We start from the raw sequence: 20,471 nt of genomic DNA on the forward strand, positions 1-20,471 counted from the left end.
TACTGTTTAGTACAGTACCAAAGCCATATCTTCATTAAGTCCTGACAACAGTAAGAACATTTAAATCAGACACATGTCGAGTTTAACTATGCCTTTGAGAAACACTGCAACATATACAAACAGAACAGACTCCTACCAAATTAGTCTGCATGCTCATTCTGTCTTTTTGAAACTAGCACAGTTCAAAGCTCATTAAATAACACAAGCGTCTCAGAAAGTGAGTCAGCTTCTGTTAGATACCAAAGGTCATGGGTTTCCATATTAACAATTTCACCTACAATATTTCCTGAGTTTTCTTGAGCAAGAAAACAGCCAATAAGCACCAAGAAAAGTGCTATCAAAAGAAAAAAAATAGCTACCTCATTAGTGTTCCAGCGGTGCCTCTCTTTTGGTAAACTTGAACATTTTGGTAGACATTCAAGCAGCTTCTTCGGTAAAAAGATTTTTACATGACTGCCATTGCTGTTCCCATGATCATCTAGAAGGAAAAGAATACATATGATGCATCTAACACGAGGGGGGAAATTGTTATAGTAAAATCAAATTAACAAGACCTGAAAAATCCACTAGCCTACTTGCCACTGAGGAGCAGGTAGCTTTCCATGGCAAGTGGCAGTAGGAAAACCAATAAACTTTGGGAGAATTTAAGATTTCGTTTTAAAAACATCAGATATCTATCCCTTATGATCACAAAAGGTAACGTTCTGAATGCCAACTGAATATCAACTGAAGCAATGCCAGCTTTCTAAGGCCTGGTATCCATTAGAATTGTGGCAATATAGTAATGTTGCTTGGGGTACCATTTCTGGCAACATTTTTATAGCAGCAAAAAACTGCTTTTGCTGGTATAGTTAGAGAAACAAGATTCAGAGCTTGAAAGCTTGTCTCTTTCACCAACATAAATTGGTCCAATAAAAGATATTATCTCAACACATGCGTCTGACGAAGTGGGCATTCACCCACGAAAGCTTATGCTCCAGTACATCTGTTAGTCTATAAGGTGCCACAGGACTCTTTGTCGCTATCTCAAACAGTCTTTCTAATATCCTGGGACTGACGTGGCTTCAACATACTGCATATTTGCTGGTATAGATTATTTCACTCAGGGAAGTTATATAAGCTACACTGGAAAAAGCACTTTTTTGCCAGTATAAACTGCATCTACACTAGGAGGATTTGCCAGTTTGGTTTTCTGGCAAACCTCTTCTACTATATACCTGGCCTAAATCTGCAGACATCCCGAGTATCTCTTCAGCTACTCAAACAGCTTTGCCAAGCTGCAGCAGAGTAGAAATCCCGGTACTATTAACATTTTCATGATTATCTATTTTCAATAGCCTCTAAAGGCTCCAATAAGGATCCAAACTCATTTGTGCTGCACATTGTGTACACAATGCAAGAGTCTGTCTTTAGATTGTCTTTAAGTTTGAGACTAACAGGGGAGCAGGATACTGCATCAGTCAAGTGCTCTGGACAATAACAGGCACAAGTTTTGTTAGTTCTAGCTCACCCCACCCACTTCTCTTCTAGATGGTGTACAGAGTGAGAATAGTCAAAATATGTATAATTTTATATATTTTATGTATGTTTTTATATACTGTATGTACCTTTTAAACAAACATCAACTTCCCAACAGCCTTTGGCTCATAAGTATATGGTCAATTTTTCAGACCCCACGTTTATAAAATACTAGATTTGTGTTTCAAATATCAGTCCATTTTATTTTCATAACATAGAAGCCAACATGATGTTAGAAGTCATTATCAAAGTGTTTATAGAGGTTCTCAATTATTTTTCAATCACATACCCACTCAACATTTTTGTATGTTTTTAACCTCGGAGGCCACCCCCACACAATAGCTGAAAAGATACTCACGCTGCCCTTGCGCAACCCCCACCCTGCCGAGACTCACTTCCTCCAGGAGGTTCTCGGACACTAACCTGCATGTTTGTTGTAGCCTTGTGACCCCGTGAGCAGTACTGTGAACTGGGACATGGTGTTGCAACATCACTCACCCAAATTTGGGCCAACTAACTGGACCTCCCGAGTCCCCACCAATAGAAAGTTACACACACACGGCTGAGAACCTATGGTATAGTAATGTACAGCTACAGTAACCAATAACAAGGAAAATGAGAAATACAGGATTAGAAGGATTTTAAAATCACTTTGGAAAGCAGAACCTGGGTGCAAGCTAGTAGCTGAATAGCCCAAGTATTTTTAAGGCTTGATTGTGCTCTCTTATGTGAAGTACAACAATATGCATCCTGTTAGATCAACTGTTCATGCAAGCACAGCAGATTATTTTATACGATATGCAGTGATGCGTGTGACAGACACGAGCTGTTCTGTAATAGTTTATGACTACTGCGTGTTGGCCAGGTTATTGGGATGTTTACTACATAACTATAGCGGGTTAAATCACCAGGACTTTTGGGAAAACAAGCAGGAAGGAGGAAATGACTCAAGCTATGCCATCCCCTAGTAAACAATTTAGAGTGGTTAAAAGACAATGCCTGAGCTGATTCTAGCTCATGACTCCAGTCAAGGTACAAAACCTGTTTTGCCACACAGGGCAGTGCTGGGAACTGAGAACAATAAAAGAACTCAGACTGGATAAAAAGACACTCTTTTCCAGAGGGAGATTAATTGCTGTCAGGAAATTGTTCAGGCTGACACCCAAGACCCACTACTGTCTCTCAAATTAGACCATCACAGGATGGTAGGGCTTTAGGTAAGAGACATGCATGTAGATAGAGAGAAAAGGATTTTAAAACTATGCTATATTCCTATTGTTAAGATTAAACAATTCTTTGATGCAAGGCTGTCTGGTAGGGTTGCCAACTCTGATTGAAGCTATTCCAGGAGATTCTCCCTCCCCCCCCCCCCCCCCCCGTGATGACAATGTCATTTTCTCTAAATATCCTATTTCAATATCCTCCCGGATTGCTTTCAATAGTCGCCGGGAGATCGATGCCAATTCCGGGACACTCCAGGCCAATCCTGGAGGGTTGGTAACCCTACTGTCTGGTCATTATACTTAACACTGGTCATAGACTCTCAAAGGGAAGAACTGCAGGTGTCAAATCCAGTTGGCCCTGCTGAGTAAGCACAGTCAATACACAGAGTACTGGGGCCAATGCAAGGGTGGGAAAACAGAGAAATTCCAGCTCTCAGGGCATGTCTTCACTACCCGCCGATCCGGCGGGTAGCAATCGGTCTATCGGGGATCGACTTACCGCGTCTAGTGAAGACGCGGTAAAATCGATCCCTGATCGCTCTGCCGTCGACTCCGGAAATCCACCTCGGCAAGAGGCGGCAGCGGAGTCGGCGGCAGCGGTCGACTTTCCCGCGTCCTCACCGCCAGGTAAGCCGACCTAAAATACGCAACTTCAGCTACGGTATTCACATAGCTGAAGTTGCGTATCTTAGGTCGGACCCCCGCTGTAGTGTAGACCCAGCCTCAGAGAGCTGAAGGCATAAGGCCAGATACCTGAGAGGATGCAGTCAGAGAGACCAAAGAAGAGAGAGTGTGCAACTAGGCCTGCAATCAGGACAAAGTGCAACTGAGAGAGCAAACTAGATCCACTGGATCTTTTGATTTTAATTAGATCTCATGATAAACTCCACAACAAATGTCTACTCTAATGGGTTGTATTCATGCCATTAGCAACCATGTACATAAACTGCTGATCTTCAGGAGTAACACAGCAGCTCTTATGGCCCTTTCAGGGTAACATATTTGAGTGCAACTCTTAGCATAAATATTGGTTTGCTAAATGAGCTCACCTTTTAGCATTCTCCACTCCTATTACCTTAGTATTTATTATCCTGTGATCTAAAGAAAACACTTTTTTAAGCCATCAAGATGCCTCACAGTAGCAGAAGCTAGACAGCAGTTCTAAGCATAGCAGATGCCACATAATGAAAAAATTCTTCGCATCTGATTGATAATGGAAATCTCACCCATTCACCTTTGACAAGAACTGTGATGAAGTTAACATAAAATTGATGGCAAAAGGCATTCTGTGCCACACAGAGTAAGCTCCTATAACAAGGTTAAAGTGGTTTGTTATCCCATAAATACAATGGAAAACTTGCCCTAGCAGATCATGTTTCTTTTCTGAATAAGATGTACCTACTATGATAATAGCAAGAGGGGGGAAAAAAACAAAAAACAAAAAAAGCTTTTCCTTGTGATAATCTCCCTCTAAATTCTATGGGGTATATCCACCCCTTGAGATACTAATTGACAAACAATAATCAAAGTCACATGCACAAGTACTGAAAATTAAGGCCTTGAACCTATAAATGCTTAAGCAGGTATGTAACTTTACCTACAGGAATAGTCCTATTAACTTCAATGGGACTATTCATGTACTTAAATACGTTAAATACGTGCATAAGCGTTTGCAGTATCAGGAACAAAAATTGTATCTGTACTACAAACTTGGTGACATAAAATATTTGTCACTTCAAAACAAAATTTCTTCAGCATTAACAATACATTAACAAAGTTAGTCACTTGTTTTAAAAATATACATAGGCCAAAAGTCTCAAAAAATAGGAGCCTCAAGTTAGATTTCCTAAACTCATATTTAGGTACATATGGGTGGGATTTTCAAAAGGATGTAATGGGACTTGTGCTCCTAAATCACTTGACTTCAATCTGCAAATCCTGAGAAGTATATCCCCTACTTGAAGCATTTCAGCTTTCGTGACTTGTGAAAGTTAAATGTATATCAGAAGGTGATACTGGTTGCAAAATCAGCACAGGCAATTTGCTTATCACTTTTGTTTGAATACGTGCAGTTGTCTTTTTCAGCACAGAAGAGCATTTTAAGAGTGAAATGTCTTACTAGGAAAAAAAATCTATGTAAAATCTGAAACTCTACTAACAATTAGTAAATTAAACAAATGAGTACAAAACCATAGCAATTTAAGAGTATAAAATGGGAAGTAAAGAACTAAGAACTGACTGGGGAAAACACTGATGCAGAGAAGCCCAAGAAAAACAGAGTCAGGTCTGGCAGGAAAGAACAGGAAATGCTGGGAATGAGCTGAGTGATTGGTGGATCTTGCCCACATTCTCAGAGTCTAACTGATCACCATATGAGTAGTCGGGAAGGAATTTTCCCCCAGGTCAGATTGGCAGAGACCCTGGTGGTTTTTCACTTCCTCTGCAGCATGGGGCATGGGTCACTTGCAGGTTTAAACTAGTGTAAATGGTGAATTCTCTGTAACTTGAAGTCTTTAAACCATGATTTGAGGACTTTAGTAACTCAGCCAAAGATTAGGGGTCTACCACATGAGTGAGTGGGTGAGGTTCTGTGGTCTGCAACGTGCAGGTGTCAGACTAGATGATCACGATGGTCCATTCTGACTTTAGTAAGAGTATCTGAGAAAGAATATACATTGCAATTTTAAACCTAACCAGTGTCCCTTAAGTGTCTTGCCACAAGATGTCAGATCATGTTAGGATTAGAGTCAAGTGAGTCTAATATTTATTTAATTTTCTTTCTTGATATAGGAATTAGATACAGTGCTCCTGTCAGATAATTTCTAAGTTATCTTAAAAAAAAAATTAGTTTTCAGTTGCCTAAGTAGCCCCTGGAATCATGGTTAAAGATCCCCCTCCCCAAAATCTGAAATGGTGCCCCTATGGGCCGGCACAGAATTTGCCCCCATGCACAGCCCCACTGGCTTGACTGGAGGTGCCCCCCGCCCAAATATACAAGTCAAACTACGCTGTTAGTACTCTGAGAAGCAGGGACTGGAAAGGGGAGAGTTTGGGACAAGGCCTTTCAGCTACAGGCCAGGTAATTCAAAGAGTTATTTTTGACATAAAGGTAAGTCACAGATTATTTTCTAGCCCAAAGTACATTTTGAAGTAAAAAAAAATACAATCCGATTACTTGCTGCAGCAACAAAATTTGGTGTAATTTCAAAAGGACAATGTCCTCTTTCTAATACTGTGTTACAACCATGCAGTTGCAAATTAGCTAATGCTGTCACAGCTAGGCAGTTTAATTTGTGAAATGCATGAAAGCAGAAAACATGTTACTTTGTCCGTAGGAAGTTCCTATTTCCAGACCTCTTCATAAAATGAAACATGAGATCCAACAGTTTGCCACCTCATTTAACAAAATTTACCACATTCACTAAACATCATTTCAGTTTTACAGATTTTTAAAATACTCTATAATTTGCAGAAAACATCCTTAACTTGGGCTCAAAATATATTTACACCCATGAAATATAAGACTTTTAGAAAGGAAATTGCAAAATATCGAAAGATGTGGTGAATGTGGAGTTGCTATTTTATATAGCAATTCTGATCTGTAATAATTACCGCATGTGACCTGATTAGCAAGATAGTCACTGTATAGCTACACTGGGCTTTCTGTACAAATGTATTGGTTTAGCTTAATAGGGAGCTGTTGGAAAAACAAACAGAAAGGCAACTCAATAGCTCTAAGTAAGAGTCTCCCAACAAACCTTTGGGGACAATTACAAGACAATGGCTTAGTGAAGATGCTATTTCTAGGCCCCAGCCAAAGCCAAAGCCACAATTGTTTTTCCAAGCCTGGGAGCCTAGTAATGGACACTGAATGGGTAAAAGGTCTCTCTAGAGAGGGAGTGGGGGCAGTTGTCAATTTGTGGAGGAAACAGACTGATACAGACACAGAGACATGTCCTGCAATAGTGTCTGAATCAGCTGGGGCCTTCCCCAAGTTTCCAGGGGGATGATAAGCCTTAGGTAAAACAGGAATAATTATAGACTTATTTTCTCTGAAATGCTTTAATATTAAACAAACAATACTTTGCTTTAAGAAAGCCTTTTGGTCACTGGATGCCACTGGTTATAGCTCCTGAGGAACAGAACTGCAGGTTCTGAAGTCAGATCTACCGATGTAACCAGTTAGTAGCAGGGTATTGCAGCCCAATGCCTGGTCTGAGAATAGGAGAATCACACTATTCCTACCCAAAAGAGGTGATTGCCTGCAGGCCTGAATGGGGGTGCACTCAGGGAGAGCAGAAGGGGTCAGAGGTGCAACTAGCCCAATAACTAACAAAAAGATCTCAACAATTCATATAGAAAGCTAGATTTATTACAGTGCTTACTGACTGGTCCACTGAATACACTGTAGCTAGACAAATTTATGCAGGGTAAAAAACCTTGTCCTTTATTATGACAAAGTAGATTTGGAATCTGGGACAGATGATGGTATCACAAAGGGAATTGAAGCTTAAAGAGTTGTGGAGATCACCGTTGTGACTCAAGTTTCCTTTCAGGCAAAGCTGCAGAAGAAACTGATTTTTATGCTTGATACAGCCACTCAATTTATGGGTGCCAGATTCACCAGACTACAGCAATCTCCATTCACATATGATCAATATTATCTCTCCACACAATGGTCTATTGATAAAAGGCAAAATTAACTTTTCTACCTATAAAATTTTGATTTCTTCTAGTATGTATCCACACTCAATTAAAGAATATTTCTGTTCAACCTAGGAGAATGATGCCAGAGTTCAGTGAAATGAAGAGAAAAAGGCTAGTGTGAAGTGATCAATCCCTTGTTGTCCAGTCCAACATCTGGCAGTCAGAGGCTATGGGGCATCCAGAGCACGGGTTTGTACCTGGACCATCTTGTCTAATAGCCATTGATGGACCTATCCTCCAAAAACTTATCCAATTCTTTTTAAAATCGACTTATAGTTTTGGCCTTCGCAACATCCCCTGCAAACAAGTTCCACATGTTGACTCTGTGTTGTGTGAAGTAGTACTTCCTTTTGCGTTTTAAACCTGCTGCCTATTAATTTCATTGGGTGACCCTGGTTCTTGTGTTATGTGAAGGAGTAAATAACACTTCCCTATTCACTTTCTCCACTCCATTCAAGATTTTATAGACCTCTATCATAACCCCCTTTAGTTAGCTTTTTCCAAGCTAACCAGTCCCAGTCTTTTTATATAAGCATAAGAACAGCCATACTGGGTCAGACCAAAGGTCCATCTAGCCCAGTATCCTGTCTTCCGACAGCGGCCAATGCCAGGTGCCCCAGAGGGAATGAACAGAACAGGTAATGATCAAGTGATCCATCCGCCGTCACTCATTCCCAGCTTCTGGCAAACAGAGGCTAGGGACACGATCCTTGCCCATCCTGGCTAACAGCCATTGATGGACCTATCCTCTATGAATTTATCTAGGTTTTTTGAACCCTGTTATAGTCTTGGTCTTCACAACATCCTCTGGCAAGGATTCCACAGGTTGACTGTGCATTGTGTGGAAAAAATACTTCCTTTTGTTGGTTTTAAACCTGCTGCCTAGTAATTTCATTTGGTGACCCCTAGTTTGTGTGTTATGAGAAGGAGTAAATAACACTTCCTTATTTACTTTCTCCACACCATGATTTTATAGACCTATATCATATCCGCCCTTAGTCATCTCTTTTCCAAGCTGAAAAGTCCCAGTTTTATTAATCTCTCCTCATAAGGCAGCCATTCCATATCCCTAATAATTTTTGTTGCCCTTTTCTGAACTTTTTCCCAAGTCCAATATATCTTTTTTGAGATGGGGCAACCACATCTGCACGCAGTATTCAAGATGTGGGTGTACCATGGATTTATATAGAGGCAATATATTTTCTGTCTTATTATCAATCCCTTTCTTAATGATTCCCAACACTCAGTTCGCTTTTTTGACTGCCACTGCACATTGAGTGGATGTTTTCAGAGAACTATATACAATGACTCCAAGAACTCTTTCTTGAGTGGTAACAGCTAATTTAGACCCCCATCATTTTATATGTATAACTGGGATTATGTTTTCCAATGTGCATTACTTTACATTTATCAACACTGAATTTCATCTGCCATTTTGTTGGCCAGTCACCCAGTTTTGTAAGATCCTTTTGTAGATCTTCACAGTCTGCTTGGGACTTAGCTATTTTGAGTAGTTTTGTATCATCTGCAAGTGTTGCCACCTCATTGTTTACCCTTTTTTCCAGATCATTTATGTTGAATAGGACTTGTCCCAGTACAGACCCCTGGGGGACACCACTATTTACCTCTCTCCATTCCTACCCTTTGTTTCCTATCTTTTAACCAGTTACCAATCCATGAGAGGACCTTCCCTCTTATCCCATGACAGCTTACTTTGCTTAAGAGCAGTGGTTCTCTAACTTTTGTACTGGTGTCCCCTTTCACATGGCAAGCCTCTGAGTGCGACCCCCCCTTATAAATTAAAAACACTTTTTTACATATTTAACACCATTATAAATGCTGGAAGCAAAGCGGGACTTGGGGTGGAGGCTCACAGCTTGTGACCCCCTCGCGACCCCCTGAGAGGTCCCAACCCCCAGTTTGAGAAACCCTGCTTAAGAGCCTTTTGTGAGGGACCTTGTCAAAGGCTTTCTGAAAATCTAAGTACACTATATCTACTGGATCCCCCTTGTCCACATGCTTGTTGACCCTCTCTAGTAGAATGGTGAGGTATGATTTCCCTTTACAAAAACCATAGAATCATAGAACTGGAAGGGACCTTTAGAGGTCATCTAGTCCAGTCCCCTGCACCCATGGCAGGACTAAGTATTATCTAGACCGGGGTTCTCAAACTGGGGGTTGGGACCCCCCCAGGGAGTCATGAGGTTATTACATGGGGGGGGTCATGAGCTGTCAGCCTCCAACCCAAACCCTGCTTTGCATCCAGCATTTATAATAGTATTAAATATATTTTAAAGTATTTTTAATGTGTAAGGGGGAGTCAAACTCAGAGGCTTGCTATGTGAAAGGGGTCACCAGTACAAAAGTTTGAGAACCACTGATCTAGATCATCCCTGACAGGTGTTTGTCTAACCTGCTCTTAAAAATCTCCAATGATGGAGATTCCACAACCTCCCTAGGCAATTTATTCCAGTGCTTAACCACCCTGAAGGTTAGGAAGTTTTTCCTAATGTCCAACCTAAACTTCCCTTGCTGCAATTTAAGCCCATTGCTTCTTGACCTATCCTATCAAGAACAATTTTTCTCCCTCCTCCTTGTAACAACCTTTTACGTAGTTGAAACCTATTATGTCCCGTCTCAGTCTTCTCTTTTCTAGACTAAACAAACCCATTTTTTTCCCAATCTTCCCTTATAGGTCATGTTTTCTAGACTTTTAATAATTTTTGTTGCTCTTCTCTGGACTTTCTCCAATTTCTCCACATCTTTCCTGAAATGTGGCACCCAGAACTGGACACAATTCTCCAGTTGAGGCCTAATCAGTGCGGAATAGAGCGCAAGAATTACTTCTTGTGTCTTGCGTGCAACACTCCTGCTAATACATCCCAGAATGATGTTCACTTATTTTGGGAGGGGAGGGGGGAGAAATAGTGTTATACTGTCAGGGCTGGCACTTCCACTAGGCAACGCTAGGCGGTCGCCTAGGGCGGCAGGATTTGGGGGGTGGCATTTTGCCGTCCTCAGCGGAAATTCGGCGACGGGGGGTCCTTCCGCTCCGGGTCTTTGGTGGAAATTCGGCGGCGGTCCTTCACTCGCTCCGGGACCCGCCGCCAAAGTGCCCCGAAGACGCAGAGCGGAAGGACCCCCGCCGCCAAATGCTCAGAGGAGGAGCGCTGTCGCCTAGGGCGGCAAAAACCCTGGCGCCGCTCCTGTATACTGTTGACTCATATTTAGCTTGTGGTCCACTGTGACCCCCAGATCCCTTTCCGCAGTACTCCCATTAGGCAGTCATTTCTCATTTTGTATGTGTGCAACTGACTGTTGACTTTTCCCCAACGAATTATGTTCATCTGTGTCTGACAATTTTATTCTTTACTATAGTTTCAACCATTTTACATGGTACTGACATCAGGCTTACTGGCCTGTAATTGTCAGGATCACCTCTGGAGCCCTTTTTAAAAAGTGGCATCACATTAGCTATCCTCCAGTTATTTGGTACAGAAGCTGATTTAAATGATAGGTTACACACTACAGTTAGTAGTTCTGCAATTTCACATTTGAGTTCCTTCACAATTCTTGGGTGAAAACCATCCAGTCCTGGTGACTTATTACTGTTTACAGATTTATCAATTTGTTCCAAAACCTCAATGACACCTCGAGCTGGGATAGTTCCTCAGATTTGTCACCTAAAAAGAAAGGCTCAGGTTTGGAATTTCCCTCACATCCTCAGCCGTGAAGACCGATGCAAAGAATTAATTTCGTTTCTCTGCAATGTCCTTATCGTCCTTGAGTGCTCCTTTAGCATCTCAATCTTCCAGTGGCCCCCACTGGATGTTTAGTAGGCTTCCCGCTTCTGATGTACTTAAAAAAAAAATTTTGCTATTACTTTTTAAGTCTTTGGCTAGCTATTCTTCAAATTCTTTTTTGGCCTTCCTAATTATATTTTTACACGTCATTTGCCAGAGTTTATGCTCCTTTCTATTTTCCTCACTAGGATTTAATTTCCACTTTTTAAAGGATGCCTTTTTGTCTCTCGTTGCTTCTTTTATTTTGTTGTTTAGCCACAGTGGTACTTTTTTGGTTCTCTTACTGTTTTTTAATTTGGGGTATACATTTAAGTTGAGCTACTATTATGGTGTTTTTTAAAAGTTTCCATGCAGCTTACAGGGATTTCACTTTTGGCGCTGTACCTTTTAATTTGTTTAACTAACCTCCTCATTTTTGTGTAGTCTCCCTTTCTGAAATTAAATGCTACAAGTGTTTGGCTGCTGTGGTGTTTTCCCTGCCACAGAGATGTTAAATTTAATTATATTATGGATTACCAAGCGATCCAGCTATAATCACTTCTTGGACCAGATCTCGTGCTCCATTTAGGATTAAATCAAGAATTGCCTCTCCTCTTGTGGGCTCCAGGACCAGCTGCTTCAAGAAGCAGTCAATTAAGGTGTCAAGAAACTTTCTCTCTGCATCCCATTCTGAGGTAAAAAAAATATATATTTTTTCACCCCCTGCTGGTCCCCAACCCTGTATACAAAGATATTTGGAGGAGCTGCTGTTTTCTCCACCCTTTATCAGAGCTATATGAAGACTTATGAAGCACCCCCCGAGATCAGCTCTTGCTATTGGGGGCTATCCCATGGATCACTGGGTCTCAGGTTGCTGCTGCCAGCGTTCAGTGTTATCATACCTAGTTTCTCAGGAGCATTGTAGCACCAGGATTCTAGTGCTGACAGCTAGCTAAAAGGTAGCACCAAAAAAAATGCACCTCTGTTGCACCTGAAGAAAGTAAGATATGTAAAATACTTTTAGTCATAAAGTACTATTTTAAATTGCATAACTTTTAATGGCAGCAACACAGAACTGTACTGTTATTAAAAAGTGTCAGACTCATGATGGATTAATATTTGAGGAAAACATAGTGAAGAGTAGTGACTAACTGCTCAGGCAAACATTTTTCATTCATTTACAATCAAATATCTTGGCATTGCAAACTTTCTAACAAAATTTTTTTGCTGTTCTAATTTAAAACTCAAATACCAGACAATTTATTAAATATGAAATTGCTACTGATACATTCAACACTTCTATACTGCTTTACATCTTCAAAATACTTCACAAATGTTAACTCAAGCGAAACACCACCAGTATGAAGCAAGCATATATCCCCCTTTTTACAGATTAGGAAATGAGACACAAGTAAGTGATCATCAGCCCAAATTCAGAGTTCATGGCACGGAGAGAATTCCCAGAGTGAGGGTTAAGCTTCACCAGACAATCTTGCCCCATACAGCATGTGTTCATACTACCTTCATATTTTTTCCAGTCAGGGATATGATTTTTTACTCCAGCCAGCCCTCCCAGTATTAGATGCAGTTATACTGACAAAGTTTTTTTGCCACCTAGTATAGACCTGGCCACAGCTCAAAACCTTTCTAAGACACAAACAGCCTCTATAGAAAACTAAGAAAATATACTAAAATAAAACAGCCTACAAGTTCTTGTTATGATTCAATAAGAAAATCAGCACATTTGAATTCTATAAACAATCTTCGTTCAAAAAAATTTGTTAGTGAGACAAAAGCCCAAGTGAAACTAATATGAAGTTCATAGAAAGTTCTGTATTAATTATACACCGTAAACCCTTTGCAATTTTATGGGCTTGTTCATGCTCCTTGCACTTCATCCTCCCAAGGGAGGCAACATGGACCATAAAACTTTAAAGCACACAATAGCAAATCACAATGAGCCTCTCTCCTACCATCCTCCCCCCCCCCCCCAACACATCTTTTTTACTGTTCTTAAATTGTCTGTGATCCAGAAGGTGGATATGGAACTCTAGACAATTTAACTGCCAGAGTTTTATCAGTGCAATGTGTAATTTCAGAATACAAAAATGGGTGGATATGTGTTGATCAACTCCTGATTTGCCTACAGTTCTATACTATACAAACAAACAAGATAAGCCTATAAAACTCACAAATATATCAGTTTTATAAACCTAATTTTCAACTAGTAATAAATAAAATTTAAAGAAGATCAGTTTCCAAACTGCACCTCAGCATGAAGGCAAAAGGAGTGAAAATTTTGCAAACAGGCTGTTTAACATATATCAAAAATTGAACATTGCAATAAAATTTAATCACCATATTTGTGTATTTAAATGTATGTAAAGAGCATCCAGATTTTTGGATGGGTGTCTTTAGAATAAAACTGAAATAAAGAGATAACCTTATTTATCTAGAAAGTGATTCTTGCAGAAATTTCCATCAGTGTAACGGTACCTAGGTATATGGGAAGGTAAATCTAACCATTGCTGTTTGAAGTAATTAGCAGTTGTTGACATATTAATCACTTAAAAATTAATATTTCATATTTCTTCACAAGAAAAATAACCCATAAAGTCTGTTAATGTTTTCATGTGTTGGGACCACGATAAAATTCAGAGATTTTCAGAGGATTTCCTATAATATTTAGGAGCACAAATCCCATTGATGCTCAGTTGGACGTGTGGTTCTAAATCCTTCAGGATCTTCTGAAAACCCCACCCCCGCCTTAAAAAATAAGCTCACCTTAAAAACTGAATCTTTGAGCATTTGACATTGATTTTCCAAAAACTGACTATAAAAAGAGTGAAAAACTTTACAACATGACTACATTTAATCACGGTAAATTTATATAATTTATCCGAATTTTAATAATTTGGATTAGTTTAGACTCAAATCTCAAATTTGCGAATTCCCTATAAGCCCAAATAAATATATCTACATTCTTCCAATTGTGAAGTCCTGAGATAAATCAAAACAAAATTATTGGACACAAATCTATCACATTGATTATGTTAATATCTAACTCTATATGCGGTTATTTCTGAAAACTCAGTATAATTGTTTCAAATTGCTAAACTTCCATGGTAACCAATTTGATCAGTAACTTGGTATCAAATAATACAATTAAAACAGCACTTATCAGCTTTTTATTTAGCTCCTTGAACCATAAGGTTATTGTTTAAATTTGAAACAGGTGACAGGGTTCTTAAACATAATCACAAATTATTGCATACAAAAAAAAAATCACGTGCAGAGCTGAATAACGGTCTGCCTTTAACACACGGAAGGGCTGGGGAACAGAAAAGAAATACGCTATTTATAAAACAGATTGAAAAAAAGGGTTTATTTGACTGCATACATATGTTGGATGTCATGTTGATGCAACGGTTTCTATATTTAAACCACATCCATCAAAGAAATAGCCCCTTATAAAAAGCAAACTGGCCTCTAACATCAAGGTTACCTTTTCTGAGCAAACTATTTTCAGATCTATTGCAGATAACCTAACCACCTAACACCAAGATATTTCACAGTATTAGTATTTCGCAAGGTAAAAAGATATAATCATATAAAAAGGCATAATAAGTTCATATATTTAAACTTGCTTTTTTTAGCTATTTTACTTATTTTTAACCTTTGCAGGATACGTACTGCTAATAAACGTAACTGATAACCCTGGACACCAACATAGAGGCTTAAAAAGTCTACTTGCTAAATCACCCAGGACAAGTAGGAAAGCTTTCCAGGGTGAATACCATCAGGATCTCCAGAAACTAAGCTTTTATTTTTAAACAATTAAATCTGTAGTCCTTATGATTGCAAAGATAATGTTCCAAACATGAACGAGTGTAACTGATGTAACACTGCCTTCTTAAGTCTGCAGACAAACTGTTCCAGTACCTCTGCTGCTGCTCCGTTTTCCTATGCTGTGGTAAAGCCAAAACTAACCAAATTTGGCCAGTTTACAGAATTTCTGTACAGAACCTGGTGAAGCAGTGAAATTCACAACAATCAGATCCGTTTAATTAGGCTGCTTGCTTGGGAAGGTTATGAGCAGCAGCAGAGAGAAGTCAACAGCACTGTTCACTGGAGGAGGCTTTGAGAGGGTGGGTAAGAGTATGGGTAAATACCGCAGCCAAAAAAACAAAGTATACATACACACCCACCTCGGTAGCCATGAGTCTGGAGAAGGGGTAAAACAGAAGAGCCCCCCAAACTCTCATTTTCATAGCAGCCTGGAGGTTCTGGAGTAGGTGGTGGTGCATTGGGTGGTTCAAAAATTATCAGATGCATACAAGCTAGATGAGAGTCCCCGACCTGCTTTTGAAGGGGGTTGGCTTCTCACTTGGGTATTGTGCACAAACAGTGTCTGCCCCAATCCCTATTTTTCTCATCAGTCTATGGCTAGTATGTTTAGTCTTCTGGTTACTAGGTATCTTGCAAAACCCTATGGTGGCCAGGTGAGAGATAAAGACACTAATAGGATATGACAGAAAAGTAATATGATAGAGAAATTTTGTGATGTGTGTGTGTGTGGGGTGGGGGGGGGAGGTAGAATGGAGAGGGAAAATGTATTGGAGAAGGAATAGTACAATGTGGAGTAGGGTAAAGAGAGAAAAGATGGGAGTGAAAGGCCAGAGAAGGAAGAAAGGAAACAGACAAGACAGTTTAGGACAAGACATGCCATGACCTATTTATGTGAAAGCCAAGAAAGGTAAGAAGGTATAACAAACTCTATATCTAGTAACGACTTGTCAAATAACTTTTAATTAATATACCATTGGATCAATTTCATAGATATTCTTAGAATAATTTGACAAATAGTTGGTGGTGTTCTACCAGATTTATACCTGTTCAAATACTATCTGGTAAATCTATCATTTGACCAATATTGTTAAAATGTGTTGAGCAATATATTCAAGAATTTTTTTGTTATTCAAATTTTACTTAACAGAAATTTGACAGACATTTTACAATTAAATGCAGCATGCAATAAACAACCAATTTATGTTTAAATTGCTAGGGTGTGATTTTTGGGGAGGCTTGGCAGCCCAGTATTTCTCTCCCTGGCTAGTAAGCTTATCCCTCAGATAGCAATTGCCAGGTACAGTCCAGCAGATGTATTTTTTTACAGTGGCACGCCAGTTCTGATATAGTAAAGGCTAACTGTCTTTTCCTTTTTAAAGGAATACGCTCCTAGTTCCCTCAATTCCACATGGTTACTCAGATTTCCTTGAAATCTGGTGTGCCTCATAAGGGTGTGAGGTAAGTTAGTGATCCAAAATTTAGGTCATTTGAGTAAACATGTCCAGAGATATTGCCCCCTGAAATAAAACAGCTTTTATTAAGGTTGACAGATTATACCAACTATTTTTGCACACACTTGGAGCTCAAATCAGGGCTCAGACTGGGCCCCAAGAGGTCTCAGTTTGCTCAATATTTACTCCAGCTAGTGCATGGCACCCACTGTCTCTTTGGAAAGCAATAGTGGAAACGTTATTTATCAAATATTAAGGAACAATTTTCAAAAGTTATAATCACCTGTCTGACATCAAAAAGCATTGACTACTTTAGAATTTTCAGACAACTCAGGTAAGATAAGTAGTTTGTCAATGGTGGTTTTAACAGAGGTTATTTTATTATTTACATTACATTGTGCCAGAAATGTACTTGATGCTTTAAAGACATGTATCAAGATAAGGTCTCTGCCCTAAAAGAACACAATCTTAATAGACAAAAAATTAGGCAAAGAATTTGGCAAATATTTACCATTTGTAAATAAGTGTGCAAAGGAAAATGATTGCACAGATGTGTTTGGCATGTGTTAGGTTTGTGTTTCGTTTTTCCCCAAGTAAGCTCACCCACTATACGAACGAATAATTACATTAAACTATTTTGATAATTTCAAATCAGTTCCAAAATAAGCCTTTTATTTAATTTTTTCCAGCTATTTTAAATCTTTCACAGTCTGGAATCCATACTGGTGGGTCACTGTGAGTTAAATGGAATTATACTGAAATGGAATTGTCTCAGAGAACAGACATGCTGGACAGCTGCTAACCCACAAATGAATTTTAGCAAATCCTCACACCCTGCCTGGCTAAAGGGATCTAATTTGCAAGTTACTTCTTAGGTAGAAAGTACACAAATCCTTGTGCTGTCTGGCTACTGTCCTCATAAGGACAGTGCCGTATACTGACAAAAATGCTACTTCTGTTTCTCAAGCCCTTGATCTGTTATCCCATTCAACCACTTCTCTCAAATATCCTGCCCTAGAGGAAGGTTAAGCCACAAACCCATAATAGATAAGCCCTGTTTACAAAGAATTGCACTGGTTTAACTTCAATCGGTTTAAAAGCAAATTTAGTTGAAGTGAAGTACAGCAAACATACATGTATACATTCATATCAATTTAACTTTCATCTGTGAATTATGGATATAAACTGATCCATGCACAAAGCTGCACCAGTTTAAATAATTTATTTATTTATTTTTTAAATCCCACCTTTAGTTAAACCATTCCCTAACTTTAAATTACATTATTTTAGATACTATCTCAACTTTAACAACAACAGCTTGATTACTGGTCAGGTTATTATACCCTCTCCAAATTCAGTTTTCCATTAACTTCAGAACAGGAAAATACTGAAGCATTTAAAACAACATAAAATTATTCATGGGTGAAGCCACCAATCCTTCCCCTAAGCAGCAGAGGGAGTCAGTGTTCCGAAATATGGGGAATAAAAGCCACGGACAAGAGAAGATAAAGAGCATATTACAGTGTAATCAGAAGAATTTGCAGTGCTCCCTATGAATTGGACAAACACCTTTAACACAAAGTTGGTTTCCTAAAAAACACTCCAGCCTCTGAGTTTATTTAGCCCAGCATATAGTTATCTCAAATATAAGGACACAGTCAAGTTATCTAATTAATTCCATCGAGTTCTAACATCATAATTTGTCACCAGAATTCCCTAAAGGCATTAGTTCCTTGAAAGTCACTGCAACCTTTGTATTAAAGCTATGCAAAGTCCAGAACATGCTCCAGAACCCAGACAACTAAGACTGCAGTTACTACCTTCCATGTGTCCTATCCCTGAAATGAATAATGACCTAGAAGTTAAAAGTACATTACATGGATTTTTAGATGGCTCTGAAGATGAAGAAACAGCAAAACACCATTGAAAAAAATATTGCAAAGCAAGTTAGTAAGATTGAAAGCATGGGTAAAAAAACAACATGATGGACAAATAAAAATAATACTTAAGCAAAAAAAAAAATCCAAAGAGTCAGTGGAAAGGAAAAACCTGAAAAGCAATAATGCTAAAAACAGACCTCTAGGTAATAGTGGACAGCAAACTAAACACATGTGCAAAGCAATAAAGCAACAAAAAATGCCAATACAATTTTGGATTTAGACACACAGAAAACACAGAGCAGAGGAGATGCGAGAGTCTACAAATAAATCTGACAAGGGTTCACAAAACTGGGTGACTGGGCAGATGAAATTCAATGTTGATAAATGCAAAATAATGCACATTGGAAAACATAATCCCAAATCTACATACAAAATAATGGACTCTAAATTAGCTGTTACCACTCAAGTAAGAGATCTTGGACTCATTGTAGATAGTTCTCTGAAAACATCTGCTCAATGTACAGCAGCAGTCAAAAAAGCTAACAAAATGTTAGGAACCATTAGGAAAGGGATAGATAAGACAGTAAATATCAGAACTCCAATATATAAATCCATTGCATGCTCACATCTTGAATACTGTGCGCAGTTCTGGTAACCGCATCTTAAAAAAAGACATTAGAATTGGAAAAGATACAGAGAAGGGCAACAAAAATGATTAAAGATACGGAACAGCTTCCTTATGAGGAGAGATTATAAAGAATGGGACTTTTCAGCTTGGAAAAGAGACAACAAAGGGGGGATAGAATAGAGGTCTATAAAATCATGAATGGTATGGACAAAGTGAACAGGAAACATTATTTACACCTTCTCATAACGAGAACTAGGGGGCACCCAATGAAATTAATAGGCAGCAAGTTTAAAAGAAACAAAAGTTCTACTTCACACAATGCATGGTCAACCTGTGGAACTCATTGCCAGATGATGTTGTGAAGGTCAAAAGTATAACTGGATTCTAAAAAGAATGAGGTAATTTCACGGAAGATAGGTCCATCAATGGCTATTAGCCAAGATGGTCAGGGATGCAACTCCATGCTCTAGGTGTCCCTAGCCTTTGACTGCCCAGGAGCTGGGAGTAGACAACAGGGGATGGATCACTCAATGATTGCCCTGTTCTATTTCATTCCCTCTGAAGCACCTGGCATTGGTCACTGATGGAAGACAGGATATTGGGCAAGATGGACCATTGGTCTGACCCAGTATGGCCATTTTTATGTTCTTATTATGCTAATAAGTATTGTCTGACTGTTATTTCTTGTGTTCCATCTGTCTGTAGTGTCCACTCTTGTCTCATCTTCAGCTTGAATTTAAAACTCTGAGGCAGGGACCATCTTTTTATGATGTGTTTTCATAGGGCCTACCACAACAGAATTCTGATCAATGATAGAGGCCCCAAGACACTACTGTAACACAAAATAAATAATATCATCTCTTCACAAAGCGTTGGAAGAACTGCATCTGGAATAATATTCTCTCTTCTGGGCACTCTTGACCAATAAAATAACTCACTAGAAGGAGAGTTCAGAGAAGAATGACAAAAATTATCAGGACGATGGAAGGAATGACTTGTGAAAATTAAAAGAACTAAATATGTATATTTTACTGACTGACTGAAATTACCTGTAGCCACAATATTTCACAATGTATTCTGTGACATCCAGGGCAATTTCTTGCAATATCTGTGAAAAACCTTACTGAATTAAGTTCAAGTAGCTTTGGAGTCCATTGTATAAAAAATGGAAAGTATATGTATCAAGGAATTGTATTTGATTGACTTCCACTGTGGGAGACATGACCAAGGTAAACACTGGGAAGTGTTATGAGCTTCAAAGGAACATCTGAAACAATGTGACACACAAGAATGTACTTATGGAAAGTTAAGTGGGTTTCCTGGGACATCTCTAGGGGAGGAGTAGGCAAATGTATCCTCCCCCTCTGGTTATGCAAGTCAGCCTTTTGAACCTTCAGCTTGAGGAGGGGATCTTTGATCTTTTCCTCATGAAA

General features: G+C 39.1%; 1 protein-coding gene across 1 annotated transcript in view; it reads right to left on the minus strand.

Annotated features, from left to right (window-relative positions):
* The window catches only part of CAMTA1 (calmodulin binding transcription activator 1), an 878,634-nt gene that overhangs the window by 849,070 nt on the left and 9,093 nt on the right, over positions 1-20,471 (minus strand). Inside the window, exon 2 of the mRNA XM_024207910.2 lies at positions 360-478. Coding sequence (XP_024063678.2) covers positions 360-478 — 119 coding nt within the window. The remainder of the gene's footprint in view (positions 1-359; positions 479-20,471) is intronic.

Source organism: Terrapene carolina, unplaced genomic scaffold (genome assembly GCF_002925995.2).
Source record: "Terrapene carolina triunguis isolate 2854851 unplaced genomic scaffold, T_m_triunguis-2.0 Scaffold714, whole genome shotgun sequence".
Lineage (NCBI taxonomy): Eukaryota > Metazoa > Chordata > Testudines > Emydidae > Terrapene > Terrapene triunguis.